Here is a 26,978-nt window from a genome sequence, read left to right as displayed (position 1 = left end):
CCTCAAGATAAATTCCAATCTTGCAGACTGCCTGGGGATGTTTACTTGGCCTGTTCCAATTTTTTTTTACAGACTTTGGAAATGAAGTAGGAGTACTGTAGCTCCGAGGGAGTTCTACAGAACACTGTCAGGGCCCTTTCAACTCCAAATATTTTTAACGTTATAATTATGATCTGAAGAATGAGTCTGCGGTGAGTCGAACAGAATCTCCCCCCAACCCTCCCACCGCTTCAAACATTCTTCCCACAAGACCCAACGCCAACTCTCTCCCACCAGCAAACCAGCTCTGCCAACCCCACCTTCACATTCAGTTCCCCCACAGCAATAGCCCATGCTGCCAGCTTAACGAGAAACATGAGTATGGAATTCAGCAAACAAGCCTTACCTTCTGTTCACACTTCCTGTGACATGTCAGTTTGCAAACTGGAGACAAAGAGTGGGAGGGAAGGTGGGAGTTACAGAGAGAGAGAGAGAGAGACAAAAAACATTAACTAGGATCCATAAATGTAAAAAATGTTAAGTAACACATAATTAAAGAGACAACCCCGGGATGAAGTACTTTTGACTAACGTCAGTCATTTCCCGCTTCCATAGAAACTCCATTTCTCCCTCCCTCTCCCTCTCCCTCTCTCTCTCTCACACACACACACACACACACACAGAAACACACTCTCTCTCTCTCTCACACACATACACACACACACTCTCACACATACATACACACACACATGCATATAGACACTCTCTCTCACATACACACGCACACAAACTCTTCCACACATACACACACTCTCTCACACACACACACGCTCTCTCACACACACACATACACACACACTCACACGCGCGCGCATGCAGAAATTCTTGTAATGGTTTCTTAAGATGACTCCTGCAGCCAGAAATTGCTGGCGAGTTGCCAGCTCTCCCTGGGACAGGTATGTCAGTGTGAATGATGTGGTTGCCCTCAAATAGCAGCCCACTCTGTTTAACCCACAATACGGCCACAGCGAAGGCACTTCAGGAGAATCTTCTAGCCTCAGGCACTGAATATTTTTAAAGCACAGAATGACAGAGAGAGAGAGAAAGGAGAGAGACTGGAATCTGCTCCAGTCCCAGAACTGATTTCCAGGTGGGAGGAGATAGATTGGGTTGAGGCAGATACAACGCATTATCCTCCGACACTTCCGCCATTTACAATCCGACCCCACCACCCAAGACATTTTTCCATCCCCACCCCTGTCTGCTTTCCGGAGAGACCACTCTCTCCGTGACTCCCTTGTTCGCTCCACACTGCCCTCCAACCCCACCACACCCGGCACCTTCCCCTGCAACCGCAGGAAATGCTACACTTGTCCCCACACCTCCTCCCTCACCCCCATCCCAGGCCCCAAGATGACATTCCACATTAAGCAGAGGTTCACCTGCACATCTGCCAATGTGGTATACTGCATCCACTGTACCCGGTGCGGCTTTCTCTACATTGGGGAAACCAAGCGGAGGCTTGGGGACCGCTTTGCAGAACACCTCCGCTCAGTTCGCAACAAACAACTGCACCTCCCAGTCGCAAACCATTTCCACTCCCCCTCCCATTCTCTTGATGACATGTCCATCATGGGCCTCCTGCACTGCCACAATGATGCCACCCGAAGGTTGCAGGAACAGCAACTCATATTCCGCCTGGGAACCCTGCAGCCATATGGTATCAATGTGGACTTCACCAGTTTCAAAATCTCCCCTTCCCCCACTGCATCCCTAAACCAGCCCAGTTCATCCCCTCCCCCCACTGCACCACACAACCAGCCCAGCTCTTCCCCCCCACCCACTGCATCCCAAAACCAGTCCAACCTGTCTCTGCCTCCCTAACCGGTTCTTCCTCTCACCCATCCCTTCCTCCCACCCCAAGCCGCACCCCCAGCTACCTACTAACCTCATCCCACCTCCTTGACCTGTCCGTCTTCCCTGGACTGACCTATCCCCTCCCTACCTCCCCACCCACACCTTCTCCACCTATCTTCTTTACTCTCCATCTTCGGTCCGCCTCCCCCTCTCTCCCTATTTATTCCAGTTCCCTCCCCCCATCCCCCTCTCTGATGAAGGGTCTAGGCCCGAAACGTCAGCTTTTGTGCTCCTGAGATGCTGCTTGGCCTGCTGTGTTCATCCAGCCTCACATTTTATTATCTTGGAATCTCCAGCATCTGCAGTTCCCATTATCTCTGATCTCTATTCACACCACATTCCTTTAACTCGATTTTAATGGGGATCACTGCAACAACAACATTACAACGGTGACTCCACCCCAAAAAGTAACTCAATGACTCTCAGGTGCTTTGGGCCATCCAGGGATGTTGAAAGGTGCTACACAAATGGAACTGCTTCTTTCCTCACCCTTGTCCTTCTGGAATACATGGTAAGTGCTCTCTGACTGCCAGTATGACCCTGACCCGCTTCCCTTCAAATGTCCATTGAGGATCTCAGCAGTGAAGGCAGCTGGGCAGAATAGGGGTGGGTGCAGGGCAGAGCTGGGGGAGGTGGGCAGAGTGGGGGGAGGGCAGAGTGGGGGGATGGCAAAGCGGAGATTAGATTAGATTAGATTAGATTCCCTAAAGTGTGGAAACAGGCCCTTCAGCCCAACAAGTCCACACCACCCCTTGCAGCATCCCACCCAGACCCATCCCCCAATAACCCTCACACCCCTGCACACTATGGGCAATTTAGCATGGCCAATCCACTTAACCTGCATATTTTTGGACTGTGGGAGGAAACTGGAGCACCCAGAGGAAACCCACGCAGACACAGGGAGAATGTGCAAACTAGGATAGGAGAATGTGAGAGTAGGGCAAAGTGGAGGGGATGCAAAGAGGTGGGGTGAGGGCAGAGTCAGGGTGAGGGCAGAGTCGGGGGGTGAGGGCAGAGTCGGGGTGAGGGCAGAGTGGGGGGTGAGGGCAGAGTGGGGGTGAGGGCAGAGTCAGGGTGAGGGCAGAGTCGGGGGTGAGGGCAGAGTCGGAGGGTGAGGGCAGAGTGGGGGGGTGAGGGCAGAGTGGAGGGGTGAGGGCAGAGTGGGGGGGTGAGTCCCGGAGGATGGGGATGATGGAGGACATTGGGCACTTGATCCGTTTGATTCCCCAGAAGCAGGTCCTTCCTGACTGGAAAGTCTCCTGAACATACCTCGGGAACAGCCCCTGCCTTTTCTACGCCAGCCCCAGGAGATCTAAAACCCTACCCCTCCCTTCTGGTTGCCACATTTGCTGCAAATCCTCCTTCCGAGTGGAACCACAGTTTGTTCTCGCCCTGGTTGACTGCAATCCCTGCTCACCGTATGGACTCCTCTCCAGTGGGAACTGCAAACGCACCCGGGGCTTTGCTCACATTGGATCGCCTTTCCTCTCAGCCCTGAGCCGCCATTCCCCACCCAATGGCCTTCCCTTTTGGCTCTTCCTTTCACACTTTTTAATTTGCTCACAACCTTTGACTTATTTCAGTTTTAACGATAGTGCAATGTTAAACCTGGCTTACAGAAGGGTCATAGGCAGGTTTAGTCAGCAATCTAAACCTCAGCAGGCACATTATAATGTGGGAACGTGTGAGATTGTTCACTTTGACAGAAGCTGAGTATTATTTCAATGGCGACAGACCACAGAATGCCACAGAGCAGAGACATTTGTACATCCCTATCCATGAATCACAAAAAGGCAGGATTCCAGATAACAAGGCGTAGAGCTGGATGAACACAGCAGGCCAAGGAGCATCAGAGGAGCAGGAAGGCTGACGTTTCGGGCCTAGACCCTTCTTCAGAAATGGGGGATGGGAAGGGGGTTCTGAAATAAATAGGGAGACAGGAGGAGGTGGGTAGAAGATGGATAGAGGAGAAGATAGGTGGAGAGGAGACAGACAGGTCAAAGAGGCGGGGACGGAGACACTATAGGTGAGTGTAGGTGGGGCGGTAGGGAGAAGATAGGTCAGTCCAGGGAGGACGGACAGGTCAAGGGGGCGGTTCAGCAGGCAATAGGCAGGGCAAATGAAATGTTGGCCTTTATTTCAAAGGGAGTGGAGTATAAAACTTGGGAGGGTTAGCAATGCAAGGCACTAGTCAGACTACAGCCAGTATATTGCGAACATTTTGGGCCCTTCATCTAGGGAAAGACAGACTGGCATTGGAGACAGTCCAGACAAATTTCACTAGGCTGATCCCAGATATGGACGGACTGTCTTATGAGGACATAGAAACACGGAAATTAGGAGCAGGAGGAAGCCATTTGGCCCTTCAAGCCTGTGCTGCCATTTTTCATGATCATGGCTGATTGTCCAACTCAATAGCCTAATCCTACTTTCTCCCCACAACCTTTTACCCCAAATGCTACATCTCGACGTCTCTTAAATATGTTCCTGTGGATGACATGCTCTGTTCCTAGACTCTCCCACAAGGGGAAACAGCCTTTCCAAATCTACTGTGTCAGGCCCCCTAAGAATCTTGTATATTTCAATATGGTCGACTCTCATTCTCCTAAACCCCAATGAGTACAGACCCGACCTACTCAAACGTGAGGGTTTACCGGGCTGATCCCAGGGATGATGGGTCTGACAAATGAGGAGAGATTGACTCGTTTGGGATTGTTTTCGTCAGAGTTCAGATGAATGAGGGGGGACCTAATAGAGACTTACAAAATTCTAACAGGACCAGACAGGTTGGATGCAGGGAGGATGTTCCTGATGGTGGGTGTGTCCAGAACCAGGGGTCACAGTGCGAGGATTCAGCGTAAACCATTTAGGAGAGAGATGAGGAGACATTTCTTCACCCAAAGAGTAGTGAGCCTGTGGGATTCGTTACCACAGGAAGTAGTTGATTCACATTGGAACACTCTGCCTGGAAGATAATGATGGTTTCTTACACTTCCCAAAGAGAGATTACTTTTTAACTAACCATACAGTGATGATCATGATCAAAGGACACGGTGCGATGAGCACAAGGCAGAGCCTGGTGCAGAGATATTTCAGTTTGAATGTTACAGTACTCCACAGGCACGGGAACGGGACATTGGTTGGGGTCAGGATTGCAGGCAACGGAAAGAGATGTTTGCTCCAGCGCATCACGGCAGAGGCACTGAACCCACTCGGAACATGCCCAACACCAGGGAGCTCTCAATGACCTGACGCTAGATTGTGGGGACCAGCCTACAGCCTACTATAGGAAGGGTCAACCCCAAAGCCAATGAGAGTATCAGTATGTGGAGGCAGGGGCGAAGCTGGGGTGATTTTACAAAGCGGGGATTAGGTGGAAACTCAGATCAGGATCAGATCTTGGATCAGCCTCAGGTAATCGTCTGGGAGAGGGATGGAGCTGGGAGCTCGGAAACAAAGTTTGGAGTGAGGGACAGAAGACATGGTCTCATCCTTCAGAATATTGAACTGAAAGGAATCTCTGCTGCTTCAGTCCTGGGCGTTGGATCAGAGTCTGATCCCTCTGTATCCCAGAGAGCAACAACCTGACTCCATTTAAATCACAGGTTGCAATTCCATTCTTCCCACCAAAATGGGCACGCTCATTCTTACACTTTTATCCCCTTCTGCCACATTATATGCCCCTGGCTAAACCTGTCTATATCCGCACTGCAGGAGCGAATTACTGCAGATACTGGAATCTGTGCTGGAAACAAAAACCTGCTGCAAACCACAATGGCTCAGGCAGCATCCGTACAGAGACAGCAAGCTAATGTTTCGAGTCTACATAACTCTTCATCTTCAAAAACCCAGTGAGCTCTTAGTGGAGCATTGTCAGTCTGGAGCTACCCCACTCAGTTCTTGTCATTTGTCCCAGACAGGGCAGCCCGGAGTTCCAGGCAGATTGAATGGTGCAGAGATACAACACTCTCCTGCTCCCCCAACCCACAACACCCCCACGACCAGCCATGGGGGGCATCCTGCCCAGTTCCAGGTTACACCCCCACCCAGGTCGGTGCAAGCTCAGTGTCTGAAGGAATGCCCAGGGTTTGTAGGAAGATGACCTTCCCGACTCAGCCAGGGTCAGTGGCACCATCTTCTCTCCAATACCTTACCCTCACTCCCTCCCTGCTTCTGCACCCACCTCCCACCCAGCCTCATGCTCTACCCACTTCAATACCACCGACAACATCTGTTTCAAAATTATTCAAGCCGCTGACTGCACCTCCTTCTGAAACTGAGTTTGAAAGTAATGCAGTCTCACAGCAGCATATCGTATAGAAGGCACCCTTCAACTATTTGCCCTTTGAGTCCATCTTCTCCTCATCTCTGTCTGAAAGAACAACTACAAACTATAAAACAGTGTCCCATGGTTCTGGGTCCCGTTCTCTCTTCGACAGTCCCCCAATGCCTGGAATCAGCCAAATGAACTTTCTCTGGACTGCATCCAATGCCAGTCTATCTTTCCTTAGATAAGGGACCCTAAAACAGTGCCAAGTATTAACCGCCTCAACCTCTCCACCCCTCTCACCCACTCCAACCTCTCCCCCGCAGAACGGGCAGCCCTCCGCTCCCTCCGGTCCAACCCCAACCTCACCATCAAACCCGCAGACAAGGGTGGCGCAGTGGTAGTATGGCGCACTGACCTCTACATCGCCAAGGCCAGACGCCAACTCTCCAACACCACCTCCTACCGCCTCCTCGATCATGACCCCACAACCGAGCACCAAGCCATCATCTCCAACACCATTCACGACCTCATCACCTCAGGGGACCTCCCACCCACAGCCTCCAACCTCATTGTTCCCCAACCCCGCACGGCCCGTTTCTATCTCCTTCCCAAAATCCACAAACCTGCCTGCCCTGCTCGACCCATCGTCTCAGCCTGCTCCTGCCCCACCGAACTCATCTCCACCTATCTGGACTCCATTTTCTCCCCTTTGGTCCAGGAACTCCCCACCTACGTCCGTGACACCACCCACGCCCTCCACCTCCTCCAGGACTTCCAATTCCCTGGCCCCCAACACCTCATATTCACCATGGACGTCCAGTCACTGTACACCTGCATTCCGCATGGAGATGGCCTCAAGGCCCTCCGCTTCTTCCTGTCCCGCAGGCCCGACCAGTCCCCCTCCACCGACACTCTCATCCACCTATCTGAACTCGTCCTCACACTCAACAACTTCTCTTTTGACTCCTCCCACTTCCTACAGACTAAGGGGGTGGCCATGGGCACCCGCATGGGCCCCAGCTATGCCTGCCTCTTTGTAGGTTACGTGGAACAGTCCCTCTTCCGCACCTACACAGGCCCCAAACCCCACCTCTTCCTCCGGTACATTGATGACTGTATCGGCGCCGCCTCTTGCTCCCCAGAGGAGCTCGAACAGTTCATCCACTTCACCAACACCTTCCACCCCAACCTTCAGTTCACCTGGGCCATCTCCAGCACATCCCTCACCTTCCTGGACCTCTCAGTCTCCATCTCAGGCAGCCAGCTTGTAACTGATGTCCATTTCAAGCCCACCGACTCCCACAGCTACCTAGAATACACCTCCACCCACCCACCCTCCTGCAAAAATTCCATCCCCTATTCCCAATTCCTCCGCCTCCGCCGCATCTGCTCCCACGATAAGACATTCCACTCCCACACATCCCAGATGTCCAAGTTCTTCAAGGACCGCAACTTTCCCCCCACAGTGATCGAGAATGCCCTTGACCGCGTCTCCCGTATTTCCCGCAACACATCCCTCACACCCCGCCCCCGCCAAAACCGCCCCAAGAGGATCCCCCTCGTTCTCACACACCACCCTACCAACCTCCGGATACAACGCATCATCCTCCGACACTTGCACCATTTACAATCTGACCCCACCACCCAAGACATTTTTCCATCCCCTCCCCTGTCTGCTTTCCGGAGAGACCACTCTCTCCATGACTCCCTTGTTCGCTCCACACTGCCCTCCAACCCCACCACACCCGGCACCTTCCCCTGCAACCGCAGGAAATGCTACACTTGTCCCCACACCTCCTCCCTCACCCCTATCCCAGGCCCCAAGATGACATTCCACATTAAGCAGAGGTTCACCTGCACATCTGCCAATGTGGCATACTGCATCCACTGTACCCAGTGCGGCTTCCTCTACATTGGGGAAACCAAGCGGAGGCTTGGGGACCGCTTTGCAGAACACCTCCGCTCAGTTCGCAACAAACAACTGCACCTCCCAGTCGCAAAACATTTCCACTCCCCCTCCCATTCTCTAGATGACATGTCCATCATGGGCCTCCTGCAGTGCCACAATGATGCCACCCGAAGGTTGCAGGAACAGCAACTCATATTCCGCCTGGGAACCCTGCAGCCATATGGTATCAATGTGGAATTCACCAGTTCAAAATCTCCCCTTCCCCTACTGCATCCCTAAACCAGCCTAGTTCGTCCCCTCCCCCCACTGCACCACACAACCAGCCCAGCTCTTCCCCCCCACCCACTGCATCCCAAAACCAGTCCAACCTGTCTCTGCCTCCCTAACTTGTTCTTCCTCTCACCCATCCCTTCCTCCCACCCCAAGCCGCACCCCCAGCTACCTACTAACCTCATCCCACCTCCTTGACCTGTCCGTCTTCCCTGGATTGACCTATCCCCTCCCTACCTCCCCACCTATACTCTCCTCTCCACCTATCTTGTTTTCTCTCCATCTTCGGTCCACCTCCCCCTCTCTCCCTATTTATTCCAGAACCCTCTCCCCATCCCCCTCTCTGATGAAGGGTCTAGGCCCGAAACGTCAGCTTTTGTGCTCCTGAGATGCTGCTTGGCCTGCTGTGTTCATCCAGCCTCACATTTTATTAACCAAGTATTCCAGCTGTTGTCTGATTACTGTCCTGTACAGTTTTAGGAGCAGCTCCCTCATACCAAAAGAATTGAACAGACTCTTCTAATCTCCTGTTTCAACACTGACCTTCTACTCTTAAGATTGAGAAGTGTTTCTTCCTGGCTTCAGACTTGATCAACATCAGAACAGTTTTCTCTCGACTCAAGCTTCTTTGGGCTGTGATAAATCTGATAAAGATTCATCAGCACTTTCAAAAAAGTTATTCCTCTGATGAATTATGATGTTGTATCTCCAGTTATTTTTCTGCTCTAATCTATGCCAACTATGAATGAAATTATTGATGGATTTCCCCAGATGCTGAACTCTTCTGTCAAATTTGTTCAAGAACATATTTTATTCTGTAGTTACATTAATGTCCAAAATTTTCTTCAGTAATTGCTCTAAAGTATTTGCACATCCTGTTGGATCATTTAGCAATCCTCCTCACTATCCACAGATCCTCCCCAATCTTTATAAATTGACTAATTAGGCCACCCACATTCTCCTCCAAATCATTTATACACATTACAAACAACAGGTGTCTCAGCACTGGTCCATGTGGAACACCACCGCTCACAGACCCCCAGCCACAACATCACCCTTCCACTGCTACTCTGCCTTCTGTAACTAAGTCAGTTCTGTGTCCATCCAACCAGCTCACTGTGGATCCCATGTGACTTCACCTTCTGGTTCAACCTGCCATGAGGGACCCTGTCAAAGGCCTTGCTCAGGCCCATATCGACAACACCCACTGCCCTGCCCTCATCCATCATCTTTGTCACTCCCTCAAAAAATTCAATCAAGTTTGTGAGACACGACCTTCCCCGCACAAAGCCATGTTGCATGTCACTAATAAGTCCATTTTTTTTCCAAATGTGATTAAATCCTATCCCTAAGGACCTTCTCCAATAAATTCCCTGCCATGGATTTAAGGTTCACTGGCTTGTAATTTCCTGGATTCTCCCTGTTGCCCTTCTTAAACAGAGGAATAACGTTGAATACTCTCTCATCCTCTGGGGCCTCTCCTGTGACTAAAGGGGATACAAGGATTTCAAACAAGGCCCCAGCCATTTCCCCACCTGCTTCCCTCAGCATTCTGGGATAGATCCCATCAGGCCCTGGGACTTGTCAACCTTAATGCTTTTCAAATCAACCAATACCTGCCCCTTTTCTGTATTGACATGCCACAGAGTGTCAACATATCCCTTCCAAGACACACCATCCACCATGTCCTTCTCCTTTGGGAATACCGATGTAAAGTATTTGTTAAGGGCCTCACCCACTTCCTCTGGCTCCAGGCATAAATTCCCTCCTTTGTCCTTGACAGGTCCTACCCTTTCCTTAGCTACTCTCTTGTTCTTTATAAATGTATAAATACCTTGGGATTTTCCTTAATCCTGATCACCAGAGACATTTCACAACCTCTTTTAGCCCACATAATTCTATATTTAAGTCCTTTTCAAAGAACAAAGAACAAAGAAAATTACAGCACAGGAACTGGCCCTTCGGCCCTCCAAGCCTGCACCGATCCAGATCCTCTACCTAAACCTGACACCTATTTTCCAAGGATCTGTATCCCTCTGCTCCCTGCCCATTCATGCATCTGCCTAGACGTATCTTAAATGATGCTATCGTGCCTGCCTCTACCACCTCCACTGGCAACGCGTTCCAGGCACCCACCACCCTCTGTGTAAAGAACTTTCCACACATATCTCCCTTAAACTTTCCTCCTCTCACTTTGAACTCATGACCCCTAGTAACTGAGTCCCCCACTCTGGGAAAAAGCTTCTTGCTATCCACCCTGTCTATACCCCTCATGATTTTGTAGACCTCAATCAGGTCCCCCCTCAATCTTCGTCTTTCTAATGTAAATAATCCTAATCTACTCAACCTCTCTTCATAGCTAGCACCCTCCATACCAGGCAACATCCTGGTGAACCTCCTGTGCACCCTCTCCAAAGCATCCACATCCTTTTGGTAATGCGGCGACCAGAACTGTACACAGTACTCCAAATGTGGCCGAACCAAAGTCTTATACACTGCAACATGATCTGCCAACTCTTGTACTGAATACCCCGCCCAATGAATGAAAGCATGCCGTACGCCTTCTTGACCACTCTATCCATCTGCGTTGCCACCTTCAGGGTACAATGGACCTGAACACCCAGATCTCTCCATCAATTTTCCCCAGGACTTTTCCATTTACTGTATAGTTCGCTCTTGAATTGGATCTTCCAAAATGCATCACCTTGCACTTTTCCTGCTACCTTTGTTTTCTTTGAGGGCTCTATCTGTCTTCAATTTCCAAAATCTTACATACACCTCCTCTTCTCTTTTTGACTAAGCTCTCAATTTCTCTTCCCATTCTTATCTTTTATTTTCACAGGAACACGCGGGTCCTGAACTCTAATCAGATGGTCTTTAAAAGATTGCCACATGCCAGATGTAGAATTAACCCAAACACCTGCCCCCAATCTACATTCCCCAGTTCCTGCCTAATATTGTGATAGCTAGCCTTCCCCCAGTTTAGCATTTTCATCTTATCCTTATGTATAAGAAACTTCAAACTTAGACGATTATGGTCACTGTTCTACGGGTCAATGCTCCCTCACTGAAACTTTGATCACCTGTCCAGGTAAAACATTCTGCCCCCATCCAAGCCCCAGGTAACTCCAGGTAACCCCATCAATACGGGGAAAGTTAAAATCACCCACCACAACAACATTTTTCCATAACCCACCCACTCATTTGTTCTTCTATCACCCTCTGGTTGCACCCTTCCTATTTCTGAGCTCTAGCTGCGTAGCCTTGTTGGATGAGCACTTCAAGGTATTCTCCCGCATCAGTAATGCAACTCCAACACCTCTTTTAGCTCTCTCTCTATCTCGCTAGAAATCCTGGAACATTAAACATTATCCCTCTCTCAACCAAGTCTGTATGATAGCCACACCATCACAGTTAGATGTATTAATCCATTACCCTCTGGCTGAAGAAATTCCTCCTCATCTCAGTTCCAAAAGGTCATCCTTTCACTCTGAGGCTGCGCCCTCAGGTCCTAGTCTCTCCTATTAGTGTAAACTGGCTTTCGTTGCTGACTCCCTCTTCAGTATTTTACTAGCTGACTGACTGCTCGTGTTTCCCCCACCCCCTGCCCTTCCACTCTGGTTTAAACCTCCCCAAGCAGGTCTAGGAAACCTCCCTGCCAGGGTTTAGGTGCGACCCAGCCTTCTTGTAAAGGGGTCACCTGCCCTGGAAGAGATCCCAATGACCCATAACATGAAGCCCTCCCTCCTGAAGCAGCTCTTTAGCCATGTATCTAAATTGTACTATCTGCCTATTCCTAACAGCACTGACACATGGCACAGAAAGTAATCCCGAGATTATAACCTAGAGATCCTGTTTTCAACTTGCCACCGAATTCCCCCTGCAGGACCTCATCTCTCCTTCTGCCCATGTCATTGGTGCCAATATGGACCATAACCTCGAGCTGCTCAACCTCAGAATATCCTGTGCCCACCCAGAGATATTCTTGTGCCTAGCACCAGGAAGGTAACACACCATCCTGGAGTCTCATACCCATCTTGTCCATGCCGACCCAGATACACTTTCTAATCCCACCTTCCTGTACACGGCCTGTAGCCCTGCAGCTTACAGCACATAAGGTGCAAGTCCAACTACTCTTGTACTAGTTTAAGGTCTCTGCCTCCACCACCAACTCAGGCAGCAAATCCCAGACTCCCACCAACATCCTCAGTGCAAAAACATTTTTGCTCACGTCTCCCCTAATCCTTTTGCCTCTTCGCTTGAATCTCTGAGTCCTGGATCCTTGAACTCTCTGCCAAGGGAAACTGGTTCCTCCTGTCTACTCTATCTCTACCCCTCATATGTTTGTACACCTCAATCATATCACCCCTCATCCTTCTCTGTTCTAAGGAAAATTTCCCCAACCTCTCCAGTCTCTCCTTGGCACTGCAGTTCGCCAACCCTGGTAACATTCCAGTATATCTTTTCCGCACTCTCTCCAGAGTAATTACATCCTTCCTGCAATGCTGTGACCAGAACCACACACAATTCTCCAGTTGTGGCCTCACCAGAGTTTTATACAATTTCATCCTTATGTCCCTACTTTTGTATTCTATACCATAAGACCATAAGACCATAAGACATAGGAGTGGAAGTAAGGATATTTGGCCCATCGAGTCCACTCCGCCATTTAATCATGGCTGATGGGCATTTCAACTCCACTTCCCTGCACTCTCCCTGTAGCCCTTGATTCCTTGTGAGATCAAGAATTTGTCGATCTCTGCCTCGAAGGCATCCAACGTCCTGGCCTCCACTGCACTCTGCGGCAATGAATTCCACAAGCCCACCACTCTCTGGCTGAAGAAATGTCTCCTCATTTCCGTTTTAAATTTACCCCCTCTAATTTTAAGGCTGTGCCCATGGGTCCTAGTCTCCCCGCCTAACGGGAATAACTTCCTAGCATCCACCCCTTCTAAACCATACATTATCTTGTAACTTTCTATTAGGTCTCCCCTCAACCTTCTAAACTCTAATGAGTACAATCCCAAGATCCTTAGCCGTTCATCATACGTTAAACCTACCCTTCCAGGGATCATCCGTGTGAATCTCCGCTGGACACGCTCCAGGGCTAGTATGTCCTTCCTGAGGTGTGGGGCCCAAAATTCGACACAATACCTCTGCCAATGAAGGACAATATTCCATATCCCTTCTTTACAACCTTATCTATCTGTGCTGTCGCCTTCAGGGACATCAGAATTTTCAGATTTTTCTTATGAAGGGTCTAGGCCCGAAACGTCAGCTTTTGTGCTCCTAAGATGCTGCTTGGCCTGCTGTGTTCATCCAGCTTCACACTTTGTTATCGCGGATTCTCCAGCATCTGCAGTTCCCATTATCTCTCACTTGCACATCAAGATCTCTCAAGATTTATTGGATGATTTCATATTTTCTCCCATTATTCACGTATGGTGTATTAGCTTTCATTAATAGAGGGGTTGAGTTCAAGAGCCGTGAAGTTATGCTCCAGCTGTACAAAAGCCTGGTTCGGCCACATCTGGAGTATTGTGTCCAGCTCTGGTTGTCTCGTCACAGGAAAGATGTGGAAGCGTTGGAAAAGGTGCAGAGGAGATTTACCAGGATGTTGCCTGGAATGGAGAGTAAGTCTTAACAGGAAAGTTTGAGAGAGCGAGGGCTTTTCTCTTTAGAACGACAAAGGATGAGAGGTGACCTGATAGAGGTGTGCAAAATAATAAGGGGTATAGATAGAGCAGACAGCCAGAGACTTTTTCCGAGGGTGGAGGTAGCTATTACGAGGGGGCATACTTTTAAAGTGAGTGGAGGTAGATATAGGGGAGACGTCAGAGATAGGTTCTCTACTCAGAGAGTGGTCGGGGCATGGAATGCATTGCCGGAGAGGGTGGTGGAGTTGGCCTTAAGCCGGGGCATTAAGCGGCTATTCAACAGTCATATGGATGATAGTATAAGGTAGCAGTGGAGGTTGCATAGACCTTAGGATGAGAGTAAACGTTCAGCGCAACACCATGCTATACAGTTCTATGTTCTGAAACTTTTTGCAGAGTCCTTACAGCCCCTTCTGTGATCCCTGCCTTTTTTTAGTAATTTTTCTGAACGAATCTCACCAGTTGTAACTGTAGTAAATATTCGCTGTTTCCAGATGGCTTTTAGTAAATACAGTGTGTTGCCTGACTCTTTAAGAAATGAAGAAATGACCCCCACATTCAGCACAGTTTTTAATGAAAGGACTTCCACTATCCCTGACTTTAAAAGATGAATGCCACCGTTTTCATGGTGCTCTACCTGGATGTTTCTCACTCCTTGCTCTTTAAATAAATGCCTCCAACTTTTAACGGCATGCTAATTGATGAAGGGTTTCCTGCCTTTTCTGTGCCTTCAAAAAGTCTCTGAACTTTCTCCGTCCATTTGAAGGTAACTGGTTATAATTTGAATGGTTGGCCTGGCGATTGTTCCAAGTCCAGCCCAGGGCTGTGACCGTGGTTTGTGCCCTTTGACCTCCCTCCCCTTGGAGCCCACAACACCGCTCAACCTGAGGCTAAGAGCACTTCGCTTCCCTGTTGTTTTCATAGCCATTGAGGATTTCAACATTGCTCACAGAGCGTCTGATGTTTGCTCGTCCTCAAGCCAAGGGGCTGCTTTGCCAATTCAGTAGCATACAAGCTAATGACCTTGTGGTGATGTATTTCCCTTCACCAGCAAGATCCGAACTGCCCAAGCAGGAACAGGCGATTGAGTTGGATGATCATCCATTGTCATACTGAATGGCAGAGGAGGCTCAAAGAGCTAGATGGCCTACTCCTGCTCCTATTTACTATGTATCCATGAGGATAGTATTCCCTGCATTTGCCACCCAGGTTGATAGTGCTGTTAAAAAGGCTTACGGTGTGTTAGGTTTTATTGGTAGAGGGATTGAGTTCTGGAGCCGTGATGTCATGCTGCAACTGTACAAAACGCTAGTGCGGCCTCACTTGGAATATTGTGTGCAGTTCTGGTCGCCCCATTACAGGAAGGATGTGGAAGCATTGGAAAAGGTGCAGAGGAGATTTACCAGGATGTTGCCTGGTCTGGAGCGCAGGCCCTGTGAAGAAAGGCTGAGGGACTTGGGTCTGTTCTCATTGGAGAGAAGGAGGCTAAGAGGGGATTTAATAGAGACATACAAGATGATCAGAGGATTAGATAGGGTGGACAGTGAGAGTTTTTTTCCGAGGATGATGACTTCAGCTTGTACAAGGGGGCATAGCTACAAATTGAGGGGTGATAGATTTAAGACAGATGTCAGAGGCAGGTTCTTTACTCAGAGAGTGGTAAGGGCGTGGAAGGCCCTGCCTGCCAATGTAGTGAACTCAGCCACATTAGGGGCATTTAAACAGTCCTTGGATAAGCATATGGATGATGATGGGATAGTGTAGGGGGAGGGGCTTAGAGTTCACAGTTCGGTGCAACATTGAGGGCCGAAGGGCCTGTTCTGCGCTGTATTGTTCTATGTTCTATGCCCCGTTACAGCGCTTCTCTAACCAGGTCTGAAATGCTTTCACCGTTGACTCTTCGCTCTTTGTCATTGAAGTTTGGATTCTTCAGCATTTAGCTCTTCCCCACAGTTGACTGTCTGCAGGAGCAGCTCAGTTAAAACCGAGTCTGAAGATGCAGAAAAATCTTCAGAGCCCCGCCACGTTACATGAGGCAGCTAAATGAAAGCCGGCCTCCCATCCCCACCCCCCACCTTGGCCCACCATGGAATAGCTACAGCTAAACCAGCTACACTATACTACAGGTTACTATCGCTGCCACCATCCTCGAAGCACATGAAACTACAGCTTGGTCAAGTGAAACAACTTCCTGGTCTCATTGAAAAAGTCTCCTGTAACTAACAAGGTCCAGTTTACTGCCTGTTAGCAATGACCTCCAGTATATTGACATAAAAGACAACGTTATGAGACATTGACAAGGATCTGTTGTTGGGTTTCATTCCTCCACAATCTTGAGCAGCTCTGCTTGCAAATCCAGGTGACGTCATCACAATGGATGCTGCTTATGGTACTCCTCCTATTAGCCCTTTCAGGGCCTGTCATGACCCAAATCCAATACCGTTTACAAAACCATGTTGATTCTGCCCAACTGCACCATGATGGTGTCAATATCTAGCTTCCACTTCCAACATAACCGTTTCTCAATAGAGGACAGAGAACTGACTGACCTTTCATTTCTTGCTCCCTGTCCCTCCACATCCTCAAACACAGCTGTTACTTTTTCCAGTGCATTGGGATCTTTTAAGTATGGAGGGAATTTTGGAAAATAATAACAAATTGCTAAGCTGCCACTTCCTTTAAGAGGCGAAGATGTTTACTCTGGCTCGGAGGAAACATTTAAAGCTAAAACCTCATGAGAGGTGTTTTCTGAATGGCAAGCCACACAGAACAAAGTCCATCGTATCTGAGCCAGTCATCAAGCATCTGTCTATTCTGATCCCATTTCCCAGCGCTTGGCCCATAGCCCTTGTACACTGTGGCATAGCAAGTCCTCATCTACATAGTTCTTAAACTGCCTGAGGGGTTTATTTGCCTCAACTACCCGAGTAACTGTGGCTGCATGCAGCTCATTTTCGATGATAACAAAGTGTGGAGCTGGATGAACACAGCAGGCCAATCAGCATCAGAGGAGTAGGAAGGCTAATGTTTCAGGATAAGGGTCTAGGCCTGAAACGTCAGCCTTTCTGCTCCTCTGATGCTGCTTGGCCTGCTGTGTTCATCCAGCTCCACACCTTGTTATCTCAGATTCTCCAGCATCTGCAGTTCCCACTCTCTCAAGCTCATTTTCAATCTTGACATTTCAGGGAAGTGCCACTCAGGGGCAGTGTTGTACCACAATTCACACAGACGCACACGCTGTTAAATGCCTCACACCCTCAGGACAATAGCCATCAAACACTGTTGATGGATCAGCCCCGGTAGAGGACGGGGGAGTAGGTGTAAGGTAACATCACCATAGTCTGAGCAGACCACAGGGCTCATTCGCGAGAGGCACCTGCTGGTGTTTTAAACCGAGGGTCACCACTCCTTTGGGGCGGCACGGTGGCTCAGTGGTTAACACTGCAGCCTCACAGCACCAGGGACCCAGGTTCGATCCCACCCTCGGGCGACTGTCTGTGTGGAGTTTGCACATTCTCCCCGTGTCTGCGTGGGTTTCCTCCGGGTGCTCCGGTTTCCTCCCACAGTCCAAAGATGTGCAGGTTAGGGTGGATTGGCTGTAATAAATTGCCCAGAGTGTTCAGGGATGTGTAGATTACGGGGGATGGGTCTGAGTTGGATGCTCTGAGGGTCGGTGTGGACTTGTTGGGCCGAAGGACCTGTTTCCACTCTGTAGGGATTCTGTGATTCCTCCCAGGTGAGGAGAGAGGTTGAAAAAGGAACGTCCTTCACAGTGAACTCACTGTGCATTGCAATCCAGCCAAACTGACCTCGAGGGAAGATGGAAGAGACAGGTTGAGTTCCTGTTAGTTAATGTGTTTGCTAAACACTGCTTTAAATTCCAAATAACACTAGCTTGCAGACAATTCATGAACAATTGTCCAATAATGTCCGGGTTCCTACCTCGCGCTTTCTGTGTTGTATGGTGAATGAGCTGCTCCAATTAGTTTTCTAACTGTAAATATCCCTTTCACTCAAGCGTGCCTGACAGGACAGGTGTCAAGGAATCCACTGGATTAAGGCAGGGAAAAGTAACCAGGATCAGGATCAAGTGGGGTGCAGCTGAAAACGGAGAGTGACAAAAGGGTCTGAAGGTTCTGAAGAAGGGTCACTGGACTCGAAATGCTAACTCTGCTGTCTCTCCACAGATGCTGCCAGACCTACTGAGTTTTGGCAGCAATCTCTGTCTTGGTTTTAAATTTCCAGGCTTTGCAGTTATCTGTTTGTATTTTACTGAAAGAGGGAGGTTTCCCCAGCCAATCATTCATCGTGATATCTCATTAATCACAGCCTGACCTGCTACTCTCTGTCCAACACTGCACAAAGCAGTCCACACTTTGGGATTTTTGTAAAATCTCCTCTTTGCATTTGTAGCATCAAGCTTGTTCCAAAACACTGAGAGAAATAGGAAAGGAAAAGGCTAGGTGAATGGAAAGGGAAAGGTTAAGACAGAAATGACAGTGGCAGAGAGAGAGAAAGACAAAGAGATAGACAGGGAAAATGATGAAGAAAAAAAACGCATTTAAAGATAAGGCCGTAAGCAACAGGAACAGGAGGCCATTCAACCCCTTGAACCTGCTCCACCATTCAATAGGATCATGGCTGATCCAACATTCCTTACATCCACCTTCCTGCCCTTTCCCATTCTCCCTTGTCTCCCCGACTGATCAAGAATCTATCCCAGCCTTAAATATACACAAGGACTCTGCTCCCCCCTGCTCCAGCTCTCTGTGGCACAGAATTCCAAAGATTCACAACCCTCTGAGAGAAGAAATTCCTCCTCACCTCAGTCTTAAATTGTTGCCCCTTTATTCTGAGACTATGCACCATGGTCCGAGACTCTCCCATGAGGGGGAACATCCACTCAGCATTAACCCTATGAAGATGCTTAAAAACCCTGTATGCCTTGATGAGATCACCTCAATTCTTCTAAACTCCAATGAGTAAATACAGCCACACAGAGAGATGCTCTGAGACAACCGCGAGATACAAATGCATATACCCACTGGGATAGACACAGAGAGACAGGGACAGAAACATGTCAGTGCCATTAGGCAGAGAGACACAGCTATACGGGACAGGCACACAGATGTGAACATGGCCAGAGTTATGGGTCATTGTGAGCAACTCACCACGGCACGCAGTTCCATCTTTAGTGATCATCTGTTTGCAGACGGCACACGGCTTCAGTTTCTTGAAAGTCTTCGCTTTGAAGGTGTGACAGTTTGAAGCTTCATGATCTTCAGGCTAGTGACAGAGAAAGGGAATAACCATCAGATTCCGGCATGAACCCCCTCAATATCGCTGAATGATTACAGTGCACCAGGAGGCCATTCAGTCCACTGTGAAAAAGAATGTTCTCACTTCACATTTGCTTTGTTTACACATCATTTTTCATCTATATCCTCTCATTCTTGTTCCTTTTATGGGTGAGAACAGTTTCTCACTGCCTACGCTATGCAGTCTGTACCTGATTTTGAAAACGTCTCTCGGATCTCCCTCTCAGCCTTCTTATCTCCAAGGTCAGCAGACCCAACTTCTTCCATCTCTCCATATTACTGTGGTTTCCCATTCCTGGAAGCATTCTCGTAGAATAACTTCCCATATTCTTAACCAAAAGCACTGGATACTGCAAAGGCGATGGGCCCTGACTACATTCCGGCAATAGTACTGAAGGCTTGTGCTCCAGAACTTGCCGCTCCCCTAGCCAAGCTGTTCCAGTACAGTTACAGCACTGGGATCTACCCGACAATGTGGAAAATTCCCCAGGTATGCCCTGTACACAAAAAGCAGGACAAATCCAACCCAGCCAATTCCTGCCCCATCAGTCTCCTCTTGATCATTAGTAAAGTGATGGAAGGTATCATCAACAGTGAGATGAGCAGCATCTAGTGGAATTATGAATCTCCAACATCAGGAAACCGAGAGGTGTTTTTGAGCTAGATGAGATTTAGCCCCATTTAGAATACTGCATCCAATTTTGGGCCCCACACCTCAGGAAGGACATACTAGCCCTGGAGCATGTCCAGCGGAGATTCACACGAATGATCCCTGGAATAGTAGGTTTAATGTATGATGAACGGCTAAGGATCCTGGGATTGTACTCATTAGAGTTTAGAAGGTTGAGGGGAGATCTAATAGAAACTTACAAGATAATGTATGGCTTAGAAAGGGTGGACGCTGGGAAGTGGTTTCCATTAGGCGGGGAGACTAGGACCCATGGGCACAGTCTTAGAATTAGAGGGGATAAATTTAAAACGGAAATGAGGAGACATTTCTTCAGCCAGAGAGTGGTGGGCTTGTGGAATTCATTGCCACGGAGTGCAGTGGAGGCCGGGACGTTAGATGCCTTCAAGGCAGAGATCAATGAATTCTTGATCACAGAAGGAATCAAGGGCTATGGGGAGAGTGCAGGGAAGTGGAGGTGGAATGCCCATTGGCCATAATTTAAATGGCGGAGTGGACTCGATGGGTCGAATAGCCTTACTTCCACTCCTATGTCTTATGGTCTTATGGTCTAGATGCCAGGATTGGAGGGTTTGAGCCACAGGGAGAGACTGGATAGACTCAGGCTATTTTCCCTGGAACGTTGGAGGCTCAGGGGTGACCTTATAGAGGTTTATAAAATCATGAGAGGCTTGGATAGGGTGAATAGACAAGGTCTTTTTTTCCAGTGTAGGGGAGTCCAAAACTGGAGGGGCATATGTTTAAGATGAGCAGGGATCTATTTAAGAGGGACCTGAGGGATAACTTTTTCACACAGAGGGTGGTGTGCGTGTGGAACAAGCTGCCAGAGGAATTGGTGGAGGCTGGTACAAATGCAAAATTTAAAAGGCTTCTGGATGGGTACATGAATAGCAGGGTTTAGAAATATATGGACTAAACGCTGGCACATGGGGCTAGGTCGGTTTAGGATGTCTGGTTGGCATGGACGAGTTGGACCGAAGGGTCTGTTTCCATGCTGTACAGTTCTATAGTTATAGCTATAATTAATTATCTATAATGCTGCTAATAGGGCCATTACAAGATTTTTCATGAAATGCTCTGTGGGACTGGTCCCCTTTACCCACTCCCTGAGGTCTTGTGGACCGAGGCCCTGCCCACTCCCTGGTGCCCTGTGAGACTGGGCCCCGCTCTCAGCTTCAGGGCTCTGTGGAATTATACCATTCCCCACAACTATGGGAGGCCCTATGTACTCTACCCAGCTCCCCGCTCCCCTCCCCCCAGAACCCTGCGTAACTGGGCTCTGACCCTGCCCTCACCCCCACCCACCCCAGAGCCCTGTGGAACTAGCTGGCTAGGCCTGGGTTGCGTGAGGATGTGGGCTCTGAAATAACCCCGCAGAGGCCGGTATCCCATCACCAGGTCCCCCTTTATTTACATCTGGAGAGGCCCTGACACTGATCCAGCTCCCTCAGAGCCAGCTGTCAGAGTGAACAGAGCCCCTGTTGTTCGTGTTTATACCTGTCAGTCAGGGCTCCCTGATTGGACCACGTTAACAGGGCGGCACGGTGGCTCAGTGGTTAGCACTGCAGGCTCACAGTGCCAGGGACCCGGGTTTGATTCCAACCTCAGGTGGCCGTCTGTGCGGAGTTTGCACATTCTCCCCGCGTCTGCGTGGGTTTCCTCCGGGTGCTCCGGTTTCCTCCCACAGTCCAAAGATGTGCAGGCTGGGTGGATCGGCCATGCTAAGTTGCCCATAGTATTCAGGGATGTGTGGGTTATAGGGGGATGGTCTGGGTGGGATGCTCCAAGGGGCAGTATGGACTTGTTGGGCCGAAGGGCCTGTTTTCACACTGTAGGGAATCTAATCTAACAGCCCCAATCAGGGATCTCATATTTAATGAGGCCCAGAGATAGCAAAGATGCCGGAAGTCAGAGTTGATAAAATGTGGAGCTGGAGGAATACAACAGGTCAGACAGCATCTGGGGAGCAGGAAAGTCGATGTTTTGGGTCTGGACCCTTTATCAGTCCTGATGAAGGGTCGAAATTTGAAACATTGACTTCTTATGAGGGCCTCCTGGCTGACCTTGTTATAATCAGTACAGTTCAATTGGGAAGTATATGCCTCAGCTGTGTGTCTGGGTCAATGCCCCCTGTTCAGCGACAGCCTCCAGTGTAATGTACAGAGCCCAGCACAACTGCAGAGCCTCCTGCACTGAGCTGGCAGACCTAGTGATGTCTCCAAAGCTGCCAGTACTTCAGGCTCTGAGGCTTCTCTCAGCACAACACTCAGGCCGAATAAAGAAAGTGTGTGCTTGTTCAAAGAGGACGAGTGGATGCCATTCAGAAACTCACTGTGCCTGTTTAAAAAAACATCTGATTGAAAAGCAGTGGGAGGCTTGACTCACAACTCATTGAGAAAATAAATGGCCCTACAACCAAAACACTAGAATCTCTGCATTGCTCGGTGAAAAACATGGGTCTGCAATATCGCATCAGTGCAGTGTCTCATCCCCACCTCCTAAGCAACAAATCCTTCCTCCCACACACTGACTAACTCCACACATCCTATGTCACTGCAGTAAACAGGAGGTTTAAAACATATTGCTGCGAGTTAGAAAAAGGAGCATTCTTTGTCAGTCAAAAAGTGATGTGAGTGTAAGACAGAGCAACAGCGAGGCAGGAAATGGTAGAGGAAGAGACAGAGAGATAAGGAGAGAATACAAATGGAACAAGAGGTTAGAGACATATGGAACGGCAAACAGGAAGAGAGGAAAGTAAAGGCTGTCAGTGGGAGAGAGATTGAAAAGAACAGGAGAAACAGTTGAGTGTTTGTGACGGAGTGAGGGAATGTAGTTTATAATTCCTCTCTGTGTCATTGCCAGTCTCTGAGAAGACACACTGACATCACCATTCAGGCCTGCTCCTCAATCTGACCCTGGGCCAGCCACAATGTCCCGAACCCTATCGGGAACCTCCAAAGGCCTGTGGTTTACTTGGTGGTCATCAAGGGGAAGGGGAGGCCTGTAACTAATGGAAACATTCCAGTTCCCAGGCTCCCACAGGTTACAGCTTTCTGCAGTGAATCACAATCTGATGATAGAAACCTGTTCACCAAACACCCCTCAGCCACACTGACAAATACTGGCCTGCTCCTGATACAGAGAGGCCCCAGCATGGTGCCAAGGAACAGCGGGAGGCCATTCAGCCCCTCAAATCTATTACACAGGTCCAGGAGGAGGCCATTCGATCCCTTAAAGTTCTTATACAGGAGCAGGAGGAGGCCATTCCGCCCCTCAAATCAGGAACAAGAGAAGGCCATTCAGCCCCTCAAATCAGGAACAAGAGAAGGCCATTCAGCCCCTCAAATCAGGAACACGAGGAGGCCATTCAGCCCCTCAAATCAGAAACAGGAGGAGGCCATTCAGCCCCTCAAATCAGGAACAGGAGGAGGCCATTCAGCCCCTTCAGCTGTTACACAGATTTGGGTGACACTGGCCTGGCTGTCATTCATTGCCAATTACCCAGAGGGTAGTTAAGAGTCGCCCACATTGCTGTGGGTCTGGAGTCACATGTAGGCCAGACCAGGGAAGTATGGCAGTTCCTTCCCTGAAGGACATAGTGAACCAGATGGGTTTTAACAGCTTTTCAAATACAATTTTTATTAAATTCAAACTTCACCATCTGCTGTGTTTGGATTTGACACCAAATGTCCACAGAATACAGCTAGGGCTCCAAATTATTAAATCCAGTGAGATTCCCACAACATCACCACTGCCCCGATTAAAAAGCTCGGGAAGGAAGAGGTTTGGACAGGATTTGAAAACAAGAATAAAGATTACAAAGTGCAGCCTGTCAGTGAGCAGAGGGGCTGTGAGAGGAGCAGGACTCAGACAGAATTGCGTTCAGGAGTTTGAAGGTGGTACAGGAGACACAAGTAGGCGGTCGCATAGAGGGGTGAGGCATTCTGCAGTGGATAAGCTGAGGTGGGGCTGAGTCAGGAAGTATGAGAGAATTGGAAAGAGGCAGCGTGTGGATGCTGCAGATCCACATGTGATATTGATCTCAGTGTCGGACACCAATCACCAACTTCAAACAGCATCTAAAACATTGCACTCTCAAATCCAGCAGAGGAACTGGAAGAAGGGAAATCGCAGGGATTTACATCCACGTTCCTGCTCCAGGAATACAAGCGGACAAACAGATTGGCCCAAAATCAGGAAATTCAGATCTAAGGACAACTGTAACTCATCCCATTGCGAGATTATACTAAGGTCTTGCGGTTTGCAATGGATCAGAAAAATGGATAAAGTCAATTATATTCTGAAGAGGGAAGGGCTACAAGCCAATGAGACCACACAGACATGAGACACAATATAAACAAGCACATAATCAAGGTCCAGAATTTTCTATCAGAGTTTACACATACAAAATTAATCTGAAACATCCACTCCCTCCAGCACCAATGCTCAGTAGCAGCAGTGTGTTCTATCGACAAGATGCTCTGCAGAAATTCACCAAAGGTCCTACAAAAGCATCTTCCAAACCCATGACCACAGTAACATACACCTGTGGAAGACATTACATCCCCTTTTTCTATTCAGCTTGTTACTTCTTCAACGAATTCAAATGAATTGGTTAGGGGTATGATCTCGCCTTCATGAAGCCTTGCTGATTCTATTTGATCATTAATGCAGTTCGAAACAGTCTGCAATTACATCACTTCGAACAGTCTCCAACATTTTCCCAATAACCAGCACTCTGTTATTGAGATTTCAGGTTTCAGACCCTCTGACAGTGCAGCACTCCCTCAGTACTGACCCTCCGACAGTGCGGCACTCCCTCAGTACTGACCCTCCGACAGTGCAGCACTCCCTCAGTACTGACCCTCCGACAGTGCAGCACTCCCTCAGTACTGACCCTCCGACAGTGCGGCACTCCCTCAGTACTGACCCTCTGACAGTGCGGCACTCCCTCAGTACTGACCCTCCGACAGTGCAGCACTCCCTCAGTACTGACCCTCCGACAGTGCGGCACTCCCTCAGCACTGACCCTCCGACAGTGCAGCACTCCCTCAGCACTGACCCTCCGACAGTGCAGCACTCCCTCAGTACTGACCCTCCGACAGTGCGGCACTCCCTCAGCACTGACCCTCCGACAGTGCGGCACTCCCTCAGTACTGACCCTCCGACAGTGCGGCGCTCCCTCAGTACTGACCCTCCGACAGTGCGGCACTCCCTCAGTACTGACCCTCCGACAGTGCGGCACTCCCTCAGTACTGACCCTCCAACAGTGCGGCACTCCCTCAGCACTGACCCTCCGACAGTGCGGCACTCCCTCAGTACTGACCCTCCGACAGTGTGGCACTCCCTCAGTACTGACCCTCTGACAGTGCGGCACTCCCTCAGGACTGACCCTCCGACAGTGTGGCACTCCCTCAGTACTGACCCTCCGACAGTGCGGCACTCCCTCAGTACTGACCCTCTGACAATGCGGCACTCCCTCAGTACTGACCCTCCGACAGTGCGGCACTCCCTCAGTACTGACCCTCTGACAGTGCGGCGCTCCCTCAGTACTGACCCTCCGACAGTGCGGCACTCCCTCAGTACTGACCCTCCGACAGTGCGGCACTCCCTCAGGACTGACCCTCCGACAGTGCGGCACTCCCTCAGTACTGACCCTCCGACAGTGCGGCACTCCCTCAGTACTGACCCTCCGACAGTGCGGCACTCCCTCAGCAATGACCTTTAGACAGTACATTACCGGTTGGAGTCGGGTGAGGGATCGGCCTTGTGCCGTTTCATTTCAGGGCCTGCCTCTGATCCCAAAGTGGAAGAATTAAGCAGGAGCTGCTCAGGCCAAGTTCCTGGTGAGAGCTACCAGCCAACAGTCTCCCTTTTCCTGCGGATGACGCCGGAATCTCCTCCTGGCACACTTTCTCCGTAGCCTGCCCTCTCAGTGAGCCAATCCTGAATTTTTCAGATGTGCAGTCATCCACAGCATTCCTCAGACTTGCTCCATCCTCAGCAGACATACCATTCCCAAAAACCCAACATCACCACATTTGTTTGGGACAGAGAGCCCACGGGAGACATTCTCACCCAGGTTGGCAGCCTCAGAGGAGCTCAAACTGTTGTGAAGGTGTAGTCAGCAGTTACTGCTCTGGGACCTTCCAGTCTGGTGGTTTGTGCTCTCGGTGTCATGGTGACGGGGATAGTGGGGGGGTCTCCTTCGGCTGGGGAAGGTAACCATGATCTCCCCCGCACCAAACACACACTCACCCACACACACACTCACACACACTCTCACACTCATACACACACACTCACTCACACACACACACTCACACACACTCTCACACTCATACACACACACTCACTCACACACACTCACTCACACACACACTCGCACACGCACTCACACACACTCTCACACTCACACACACTCTCACACTCATACACGCACACTCACACACTCTCACACTCATACACACACTCACTCACACACACACACACTCACACACACACACTCACACACTCACACACACACACACACACGCACTCACTCACACACACACTCACACTCACACACACACACACTCACACACACACTCTCACACTCATACACACACACTCACTCACACACACACACTCACACACTCACACACACACACTCACACACTCACACACACACACACACACGCACTCACACACACACTCACACTCACACACACACACACTCACACACGCACACTCACACTCACTCACACACACACACTCATACTCTCACTCACACACTCACACTCACTCACACACACACTCTCACACTCATACGCACACACTCACTCACACACACACACTCACACACTCACACACACACACACTCACACACACACACACACACGCAATCACTCACACACACACTCACAAATACACACACTCACACACGCACACTCACACACACACACTCTCACACTCATACACACACACTCAC

The 26,978-nt window shown here is 49.5% G+C and overlaps 1 protein-coding gene across 5 annotated transcripts in view; it reads right to left on the bottom strand.

Moving 5' to 3' along the window:
* tns1b (tensin 1b) overlaps window positions 1–26,978 on the bottom strand; it is a 571,744-nt gene that overhangs the window by 381,717 nt on the left and 163,049 nt on the right. For all 5 annotated transcript variants that reach the window (XM_059647607.1, XM_059647608.1, XM_059647610.1 and 2 more), the window contains exons 2-3: window positions 19,174–19,288; window positions 386–423 (exon numbers count right to left, since the gene is read on the bottom strand). In XM_059647607.1, coding sequence (XP_059503590.1) covers window positions 386–423; window positions 19,174–19,288 — 153 coding nt within the window. The remainder of the gene's footprint in view (window positions 1–385; window positions 424–19,173; window positions 19,289–26,978) is intronic.

Source organism: Stegostoma tigrinum, chromosome 7, assembly GCF_030684315.1.
Source record: "Stegostoma tigrinum isolate sSteTig4 chromosome 7, sSteTig4.hap1, whole genome shotgun sequence".
Taxonomy (NCBI): domain Eukaryota; kingdom Metazoa; phylum Chordata; class Chondrichthyes; order Orectolobiformes; family Stegostomatidae; genus Stegostoma; species Stegostoma tigrinum.
Note: the sequence above shows the minus strand (reverse complement) of the source record. Positions and strands in the feature narration are given on the sequence as shown.